The sequence below is a fragment of the Strongylocentrotus purpuratus genome, unplaced genomic scaffold (genome assembly GCF_000002235.5).
Source record: "Strongylocentrotus purpuratus isolate Spur 01 unplaced genomic scaffold, Spur_5.0 spur5_scaffold_20, whole genome shotgun sequence".
Taxonomy (NCBI): Eukaryota; Metazoa; Echinodermata; class Echinoidea; order Camarodonta; family Strongylocentrotidae; genus Strongylocentrotus; species Strongylocentrotus purpuratus.
This window is the reverse complement of record NW_022145606.1, coordinates 27,108,491-27,119,485: the sequence shown is the minus strand read 5'-3', so window position 1 is coordinate 27,119,485 and position 10,995 is coordinate 27,108,491. Positions and strand designations below refer to the sequence as shown.

At 38.6% G+C, this 10,995-nt stretch overlaps 1 protein-coding gene across 1 annotated transcript; it reads left to right on the top strand.

The window, feature by feature from the left end:
- The first annotated feature begins 1,624 nt into the window (after positions 1 to 1,624).
- LOC115927336 (zinc finger protein 845-like) lies at positions 1,625 to 9,537 on the top strand. Its single transcript, XM_030993112.1, has 3 exons — positions 1,625 to 1,671; positions 3,593 to 3,834; positions 5,365 to 9,537. Exons 2-3 carry the CDS (start codon positions 3,747 to 3,749, stop codon positions 8,784 to 8,786), a joined length of 3,510 nt encoding a protein of 1,169 aa, XP_030848972.1. The 5' UTR covers positions 1,625 to 1,671; positions 3,593 to 3,746; the 3' UTR covers positions 8,787 to 9,537.
- The last annotated feature ends 1,458 nt before the right edge of the window (positions 9,538 to 10,995 follow it).

Below are 10,995 nucleotides of genomic sequence, written 5' to 3'. Positions count from 1 at the left end.
TTTCAATGGTTACCCATTGAAGATTTATGGTATGGTATTTTTCTACTGTTGTATAAAGAGATAAAAATGTAGTTGATCCAAACTTCTAAATTTATGGCAGTCCTCTCAATTCCATCTTGGTTAATACATTTATTTCCTACTTGTGAGTTTCAATTTATACCAAAATTTAATCAAACCAACTTTTGTTTCAGTTATAAGTGGAACAATTTCAACTCTTTGAAAGATACATGTAGCCCTTTTCCAAATACATTGAGGAAAAATGAAATTATACAAGTTTGGGTAATTCTGTATTGATACAAATCACAAATTGATGATCTGTATTATAGGCAGAACAAATGTACCTTATTTACCAAATAATCCTATGCTTTTGATAACATTGTGCAATAGAGCCTGTGAACATATTCAAAATTTTCTGTAGAAATATATTTTTTCTGAGATTGTCACAGATTATGTAAGCCCTCTTCACCCACCTTTTCTCTTTCTTCAATATGTGTAATATTTATTTAGAAATATAGTCATGAGGTTGTCTCATCAACTTTATTTTAGCTATGCCAATCATCCCTGATGGGGCCTGTTTCATAAAACTTGTTATGAATAATAAATGCTAAATTTCTATGGCAAATTTTCTCTCAGCCAATCACAAGCCATGGTTTCAGTAGCTTATAACAGTTATTGTAACTTGTTATGGATAACAAGTTTCATGAAACAGGGCCCAGGTATGAATGAGTACATGCATAGCCTTGTACGTATATTAGTACGGTGAAACCGGAGCATACATGTCGGCAAGCTAACTCCCTTATTAATTTAAACTATCCTTGCTTTCTACACATGTAGAAAACGAATAAATAAAGAAAGGAACAACAAGATGTCAGAAGTGTAAATAATTAGTTTTCTTTGATTTCAACTGATAACTAATAGCTATTGGTAATAATTAAATGGTTGAAAATGAAAAACATAAAATAGAGAGAGAGAGAGAGAGAAGGGAGAGGGGGGGGGGGGGTGAGAGAGAGGGGGTAAGGGGAGGTAGAGAGAGAGAGAGAAATAGGTGGAGGAGGTAGAAACAGGGGGAAGGAGGTGGAGAGAGAAAGAGGAGGGACGGGTGAGAGATACTTGGAAGATGATGATTAGGAGTGAGTGTAGAAGTCAGAGATGCATGAAAGGGATAGAAAACAAAAAAAGGAGAGGGTGAGCTGTGGAGAGATCGAGAGAGGAATCTAGGGAAAGTACTGAGAGAGAGAGAGAGAGAGAGAGAGGCAAGCTTCTTCTTCTTCTTCTTCTTCTTCTTCTTCTTCTTCTTCTTCTTCTTCTTCTTCTTCTTCTTCTTCTTCTTCTCTTCTTCTTCTTCTTCTTCTTCTTCTTCTTCTTCTTCTTCTTCTTCTTCTTCTTCTTCTTCTTCTTCTTCTTCTTCTTCTTCTTCTTCTTCTTCTTCTTCTTCTTCTTCTTCTTCTTCTTCTTCTTCTTCTTCTTTCTTCTTCTTCTTCTTCTTCTTCTTCTTCTTCTTCTTCTTCTTCTTCTTCTTCTTCTTCTTCTTCTTCTTCTTCTTCTTCTTCTTCTTCTTCTTCTTCTTCCCATACTATTGTAATTAGTCTATAATAATGATCTTACCGCCTGAATCTTAGACTAATTCGAAAGGTCATTTGAGGTGAACATCTGAACAACAGCAGAAATCGCGTAAGTGAGCTTATTTAACGTGTTCAAGTCCATCTTTAGTGTGAATGATTGGTGTATCTATTGTAAATAAAGACACTTTCGATTTAATCTTCCATTTAGATGCGATAGAGGTCACAATTAATCTTTTATCGCATTCTTTTAATTACAACAATACAAACTATTTATTGTGGTCCCACCTACGTTTATTGATGTGTGTAATTTCTGAGCTGATTCATAACCGAGCGCACTGATCTCGCAGCTCGCAGCTCGCAGCTAGATAGATTTGCAAGGGAGCACATTAAGCCATGAAATTGGAGCGGTCATTCCACCTTTTGTTTAAAATTCTTCATGTGCTCGGTCATGTTGATACTTGAAAATCGGGGTCTTGAATCTTGTACTCAGTTCTTGTTGGTGACTTCTTTATGATTTTGCTTTCCAATTGCCTGAGAATAGTGAGACTCTCAGACTGAGAGGTTGACCATCTCCCCCCCCCCCCCCCCCCCTTCTTAATTTTAAAAATATATATTATTAATCATCAGTAGGGGGCGCTGGTTGAGAATAAGGATCGTTTGCATAAAGGAGGATAGACGTGCCCGCTAAAATAAGAATCGTCATTTCTTATTTTCGATCCAGGCGTTGTCGTTGGCGATGCGAAAAACGGATTCCACAATGATTTTCTTGATGCATTTCACTATGAATTTAAACAGAGACTTTCACAATATGAGGGATAAATCCTCGGGAAGAAGGACAACATGAAAGTAGACGGTGAACTAGAGGTCTTTTTTTATGCGGAATCCCTTTTTCCGCATCGCCAGCATGTGGTTCGGGAACCCGAAAACCCGCAGAACGCCGATGAAAAAAACGCCTGCGAAAATGCGAATGATCCTTACTTTTTCTAGGACTTAATGTAGACTCTATCCGCGTTTGCAAGGATATCCTTGTTTTTGCGGAAGATCCTCATTCTTGGACGATCTTTAAATCCTGCTGCACATGTTATGCAAAAGAACCATGATAAAGCAAGGTGTAAAGTAAAATACCTGTAATCCGATTATAGTATAAAGTAATACAAATACCTTCTCATCAATATATATATTTATACTTAAAACACCAATCATCCAAAAACCACTGCCAAACTCAAATATATCCTCTCTCCTATTAAAATCTCCAGAATAAAAGTAGCAGAGCCCTAAATCAATACAACTGACTCAGAAGATGTCCAGTGCAAGTCTGGCTGTCCTAATTGTAGGCTGCTATGCAGCATTGTACTGAATATTTTAAAGCAAAGTAGGTCTATATACAAATGGAATATATCACAAACCAATTGCAAAATAGGATTTAAGAGTAAAACTGAATAATGAATAGGGAAACGGAGAAGAGAAACAATAACATGCATGTAAGAAGAAGATCAAAATACCTAATGCATTCACACAAGATCCATGAATAAAGAATGAGAAGAGAACAATTAAGGAACATACCAGGTGAGATGGAAGACTTGGTATGTAGAGGAGAGGAATGAAGGAAGGAACTGCGTTGAGTAGTTGAAGTAAATGATGTAAGTTAATAAGCAAATGATGTGAAATGAATATGTATAGAGAGAAGAGACTAGAGAAACAAATAGTAATTGTAACAAATACATATAGAAGGAGCCTATTCTAACTCTTACAAATAGTTTAACCGGTTTCAGCACATGACAATTAATTTTTTTTATTTTTTTTAAATTTGTTCTTTGCTTGCTGTTGTTCATTTAAAAAAAAAATATTTCTACATGTAACTGGCATAGCTGACAGTTTTTGTCTCTCAACTCACAGTCATCATTGTCATTTTTATGTTGAGGTTTGACTAAATTTACTTTACAGTATTCTACAGTACATGCTGACTCATATACCATGCAATCTGCCACTGAATTTAAAGTGAATTATTCCTTCCCTTTTATTTTTGGCAGATGGTATTCTACTGTAATTTGACAAGTGCTTTGTCCAAACACCATTTCTGCACTTCATGGCACTCATTGCAGTTGCACGCCTCACCTACCATCCCGGAATAGCTTCCTGAGTGAGCTGCTAAAGGGATTACTCAACCAAGTACCAAGTATTAAAATGATGGAGGGCTCAAGAGATGGATGTGGCCATGTGTCTAATGACAATGTTTCAATGTCATTCAGCCATAATATTGAAGAATTGATTGGTGAGTATTTTTACCACTTTTAATGTTTAAAGACACATAATAGTCGAGACTCATGCCAATAACGGGTGTTGTCAATCACCAAGATTACTCTTCAGTTTTATGACCAACAAGCTTTATGTAATGCTTTGCTCTACCCCATACAGTAAAGTCCTCAGAGACAAGGGGTATCTATTGAGTTGATTACAAGTTTGCTGTGGGCAGACTTGTACACCATTATTATAAATGGTTTTTCTACCAAGTCTGCAAATTACAGGCCTGATAAAAACCCGATTTAAATCGGTTTCCCGATTTTTTTTATTTTTCCCGATTTTTTCCCGATTTTTTTTTTCTTCCCGATTTAAAAAAAAAAAAAAAAAAAAAAAAAAAAATCATTTTTTTTTTTTTTTTTACCAATTTTTTTTTCCTTCCCTATTTTATCCTGATTTTCCCGATTTCCCTCTTATTATCTCTATTCTTCCCTATTTTTCTCCAAATTTTCCCAAGTTTGTCTCAATTTTCTTACTCGAAAGGGGGGAATGTTGTTAGATGCCATTTTTTCCCCCGCGAATCGTCTTTTTTTTTTTAACTCAAGGGTGGCGTGGTTGAGGGGAAAACAAAAAACCTATTTTTTTTTTAGTGCTCACTATCACCCCTGAAATTATGACTTTCTGCCCATGGAAACTGCCGACCCACCCACTTTACATCTTTGTCGCTTTCTTTGCCTTTCTGCACAGTCGCCCCTTTACTATACATGCAATTACCTCTGCCACAACCCCCCCCCCCCCCCCCCCCCCCCCCCCCTCCCACACACACAAACTAAAAGGCATGAATTTAGAGAAGGATTGCTTTGTGCAACACAATGGCTTTTCAAAATAACACATTTCAGGTCTTAATTAGCTCCATGACAACCCTTTCAACACAGGTATAAATTAATCCTACAGCAAATATGGCAATTTTCTCCTCGGCCAATCAAATGCTACGATTTCAGTAGATTATAACATTTAAATCATAACTTTAGTGAAACAGGATCCAGCACAAAACTTTCTTCTTTTTTTTGTCGATGGGGGATTTTTTGGTAATTCTAATCTCAGCAAGTTTGCTATTAACTTTCATGACCACTTATGAATGAGGTTTGATTATCAGATTTGTTATAAGATAAAACAGAGAATTTACATACCGTATATATTTCTTTTACATGTTATTTGTAAATGAAACTTTGACAACTTGCTGAAATTCACATATTTGCCTAATGAGAAAAGAAAAAAAAAATAGATGTAAGTAAAGATAAAAGATCATGCATGATTATTTTGGCAATCACTCATAAAGAGTCCTAATGAAAATATTATTGTTATTCCTACCAAAATTAGAAGAGAGTTGTGATACGACTATTGCAATTAATGCATGGACAAAAATGGGACAGACAGGTTTATTTCAGCAATTGATTCTGAGTAAATATAATCCTCTTTTTTCAAGGGTCCAGTTTTCACAATCACAAGTTAACTACAACATTAGTTGTGTAATATTCGGTTATGTCTTTGTCTATTTTTCTAGGAGGGGAAGGAGACCCAACAGGAGAGACATCTAATGAACAGAGGGATGATTCCGGTATGGACTGTGAACCACTGGATGGAGAGGGATGGGCTGATGACATCACAATGCCTTCTGGTGAGGAGATCCCATCACCTGATCTATCACATGCTCTGTCACATGACCCCGAAAGTGAGAGGCTTCCCCTTTTGTCACAAAACCGGTATGCTGAAGTTGGAAATGGACATAGTCATGTTGATGCCACAGACACTGTACCCGTCGAAAGTCACCAACACGGCACTCACACTTATGAGGGAGGAAGTCATGCCGAAGAGCTACACGTATCACCTGATATGTCACATGACCAGTCATATGTTAGAGGTACTGGTGAAGGAAGGGAATCACTTACGTCCAATGTTCAGCCTGGACTCTTGAAACAAAACACTAATGAGGCTAGTGACACTGCTCATGCAGATAAATCAGAAGTAAGTGGACTTCATTTGCAAGATGGAGGAATACATGCTACTGACACAGGGGAGGCCACATCATCTATGGGAAGTGACTACGTTGGAAAGAAATGTTTGCTTGTTGAGAATCTTGTAGATGGAGAGGGTCGGCAAGATGAGAACAATAAAAATACTGTTCTTGTGGTAGAACAGGAAGAGACTACGAAACAAGGTGATGAAAATGTGCCCCCTACGGACACAGTCCTACGATACACCCCCTGCAAAAAGAAACTTAAGAAGAAGAAAAAGAAATTGAACAAATCTCTGTCACATTACAAAAAGTACCACACTGGAGAGAAGGTCTTTGGTTGTGATGTCTGCGGGAAGATGTTCAGCAACCGAAGCAACCTGACCGTGCATAAGCGCATCCACACAGGATACCAGCCATTCTCCTGCGCTGTTTGTGAGAAAGCTTTCAGGAAAAATAGCGACCTTACCCGACACATGCGCATACATACTGGAGAGAAGCCGTATTCATGTGACCTTTGTGACAAGAAGTTTCGGTCTCGCAATGCTCTAAATTATCACAGTCGGAGCCATACAGGAGAGTTGCCATATCCTTGTGGCATTTGCAAGAGGCGGTTCAGAGAAAAGAGTAGGTTGACTCGTCATTTGAGAATTCACAGGCAGAAAAGAACTAAGGTTCCCAGTCAGGTGGCACAGTTTGTTGACCAAGGAGAAGAACAAGTGTTATGCTGTGATATTTGTGATGTAACTTTCGTTGACCAGAAAAGTCTTTTGAGTCACTTTGCTACCCATGACGGCCATCAGGTTTTTCGTTGCGAGAAGTGCAACAAGTCCTTTACCACAGAGGTGTCATATTCTCTGCATGTTATGTCTCATGCATCAGAACACTTGTATCGCTGTGAGGTATGTGATGAACTTTTCAGAGACGAGTCCAACCTCATCATTCATGCCACAACTCACGCAGAGGATAACGTAGAGATGCATCCTTGTGATGAGTGTGGTGACAATTTCAGAGACATCAGAACCTTGAACAGGCACAAAGATTCCCAGCACAATGTAGAGCAGTTCCACCAATGTGGTATATGTGAGAAGACTTTTACACAGCAAAGTCAGCTGATTTTCCACCTGAAGACTCATCGAAGTGGACGCAACAGGTGCATGGTCTGTGATAGAGTGTTCACAAGGAGTGCTAGTCTGGTTCGTCATATGAAGATGCATGGTGCTACAGGCGACTTGATGTCTGACAAGAAACACAGGGTAGATGATAATAAGGGTCACATTGACAGTGAAACATACCACTGTGATATTTGTGATAAATCATTCAGCAGTGAGGCACTTCTCGCAAGCCATATCGACAACCACAAGAGGCAGGAGCCTGTACATCGTTGCGGGATGTGTGAGCAGACGTTTTCCAGCAGCGCGATTCTCAGACAGCACATGGAAACCTTTCACGCTGTGGACAAGTCACATAAATGCGGGGTTTGTGATAAGACTTTTGCACAAGAAAGCCAGTTGACCTTCCACCTCCGGTCTCACATGCCTGGCCAGCGTTTCCAGTGCCATTTCTGTGAGAGGTCCTTCGCCACGACCAGTAGCCTTACTCGTCACCTCAAGAAACATCCCCAAGCAAAAAGATTCCTGCTGAGGAACAGTAAAGAACAGAAAGGGAGAACCAAAACAACTCGTTCAGTAAATCATGTGTATCGTTGCAATGTGTGCCATAAGTCCTACTTGGAGGAAAACATTTTCCTCAAGCATGTAAGAACTCACAAAATTGAAACACCAGAGAAGCATCAACCTGATGAGAATGTAGGTTCAATAACTCAAAGCAAGCCAATGAAGGATCACCTGTACCAGTGTGGTATGTGTGATAAGACATTGTCCAACGAGAATCAGCTGAAGCTCCATCTGAGGTCCCACCTAAGAGAAAGGTTTCAGTGTGCCCTCTGCGATCGGTCCTTCACCACCAACAGTAGCTTGACAAGGCACATGAAAGTCCATCCTGATGTTCCACGAGAGGACCCCTCTAGGAAAGCGAATCATGTAGATGCAGCGTCGAAATTCAAAAAGAAGGGGCAAAGGTATAAATGTGATGTTTGCAACGATGCTTTTGTGACTGAAGCACTTTTGGTGAAGCATGTGGAGACACATCAAGATGGAGATCTTTCCCAAGGCATTGTAGAAGGCGCATCCAAAGAGATTAGCAGGCATGATCCCATCGATACAGAAGACAAGTTTCATCAGTGTGGGATTTGCGACAAGACATTTACCAAAGAGAGCCACTTGACTGTTCACCTTAGATCTCATGGTCAAGGACATCGGTTCCAGTGCTCTCTCTGTGATAAATCCTTCTCCCGCAACACAAGTCTAAGACGCCATATGAAAAAGCATGTTGCTGCTCTTGCCAAAAGACGGAACAAAAGATCTCATCATAGAAAGGCTTTTGTTGGACAATCTCTTGAAAGCATCCACCAGTGCAAAAAATGTGACAAAATCTTCAGTGATCGAAAGGCGCTGAAGATTCACCTCCAAAGCCACTCAGAGATTCTGCCTTACAAATGTGGAATCTGCGAGAAGACTTTCTACCAGAGTACCCAAATAGCCCAGCACATGCTTACCCACTCACGGTACCAACCCTTCAAATGCGAGTTCTGCGATAAGTCCTTCTGCCAGCGAGGGGGTCTCAATCGCCACCGCCGTTGTCACACTGGAGAGAAGCCTTACAAGTGCGAGAAATGTGACGAGAGCTTCCGTGAGCGACGACAGCTGATCTGCCACACAGCAAGCCACAAGGGCCAGAAGGCCTACTGTTGTGAGGTTTGTGGCAGTTCTTTTAACCATGGAAGCTCTCTATCGCGTCACATGGTGTCTCATTCAGGAGACAGGAAGCATCAATGTGAGGTCTGCGATAGGAAGTTCTACCGCAGTGGTCATCTGGCAAGACATCTGCTTACTCACACTGGTTCCCAATAGAGGATAACTATACCAATGAATGTATTCATGAAGAACTACTTTTTTGAGGGTGCTATCGAGAAATTAAATTAATAGATTAAATTTACATGTCCACGTATTAAGCTACATCTCTATCTACGTTAGTGCCCTTGCAATAATGTGCCAGATCAAAAGACTGGCAGATGGAAAATAGAACATTGCATGTAGAATCAGTCATGCATGTAACACACTGTAATTAGCCAATTGGTGATTACACAGTTTTACTATCAAGAGAATGTTCACAACACACTGCAACGGATCACCTCTAAAGCTATTTGTTGACATTGCTCGTAATCACTCATGCAACAGTATTAGTTAGAATGTGTGACAATACTTTTATAACAAGGTGATTTTGCTGGTCCCAGCTATCTCTTTTTTTAAAACCCTGACGTAATAGTATTCCTGTTGTAAAAAGGTAACTTCCATGGTCCCAAGGAACTTGTTATTTAACGAGATAATGCTAAACACATTTCTTTTGCTGCAAAACCCTTTGCCAGCTCAAACCTTGCCTGCTGGTCAACATAAACAAGCCAAGTTCATGTGTACTAGGCTACTGTAGCGTTGCCAAAAATCTTGTAAACATTATCTTGATAGTAAAACTGTGTAATCACTAACTGGCTAATCAATGAAATTTATCCTTGTATTCCATCCAAACTTGGATTGGTTTCACCCACATTCTTTATTTTTTAATGATAAATATTCAGTTAACAACTAAATCATTCATTTCCCTTATTATTTTTTTTTTTCTTTTTCCTTTTTCTTGTCATAACTCAAGAATGAAAGGTGAACTGGTTGAATTAGAACCATTCTTGTTTACTTGAAGATGAGCTGTAATATGTCACATTCTGAAGAAACATAAATCAGGACTAATTAATTGTCAAAACACTTTAACAAACATTTTCAAATTTGGTAAGGGTATGGATAGTTTAGTAATTTATTTTCGATTTTGTTAAAATTGACAAAAAGGGACATTATGCACATAATTGCTCTCATTAATTTACAGTGTCATATTTTGGGGGTACCATATTCATGGCTCCATATGTCCTAGTTGAATAGGATAAACAGATTGATATTTACTGTTTACTTGAATAATTGAAGTACACCGTAATTCTAAAAGGGTGATTCTTCTTGTAACTTGCACTGTATACTTAAAGGGATCATTTAACAATGTTAAATCTGAGATACACGGCCCTACGTGTTATCAGTGTCTGTGATATGGTGTAATATTGAAGTCCTAAAAAAATTGCGCTTCAAAATGATCAAGAAGTGCCTCAAAAACGTAAAAATCTTTGAGTGACCGGTTTTACCATACTCGTTTTCTCCGATAGACTGTAGTGTTATGAAAACTGTCAGGCGAACGGTTTTCAAAATTTGTAATTCCAATCATAAATATCTTGATAATCAGACAGGCGATCAGCTTGTAAAAGTAGTGGGGTTCCTGACTGACCCTAAAGGTTTATAATTATCATTGCATCATGAGCTAAATCCAGAATTTTGTTTCAGAATCTGAGACAAAGTTACCGGATCCCTTTAAAGGGATTGGGTAACTTTGTCTCGGCCCAATTCTGAAACAAAATCCTGGATTTAGCTCATGCTGCAATGAGAATTATAAACCCTGAGGTCAGTCAGGAACCCCATGACTTTTTCAAGCCAATCGCCTATCTGATTATCAACATATTCATGATTGGAACTCAAAATTCAAAAATTTGTTTTCTGAACGGTTTCTATAACACTACAGTCTTTTGGGGGAAATAGGTATGGTCACAAAAAGCGGTCACTCAAACATTAATTTTGAGGCAATTCATGATCCTATTGAAGCGCAATTTTTGTAAGGCTTCAATATTACACCATATCACAGACACTGATATCATTGTAGGGCCATGCATCTCAGATTCGATATTGTTAAACGATGCCTTTAAAAATGAACAAATTAATACATAAAAGTACATCATACATGTATATATATATATATATGATGTTTTTACATGGTGAGAAATTAAGCTGACAGAACTGCCAATTTATATAAATTGCATATTACACATAGTTGTACAAATGGATATTTCTGTAAGATATGCATTGTGTGTATATATTGCATAGTTTGTGTGATATCGTTAAGCAAACATAATACTTAAAGTTAGGTCTATTGCTGAGGATGTATAATTATATTGAAATGCTGATCTCAATTTACTAC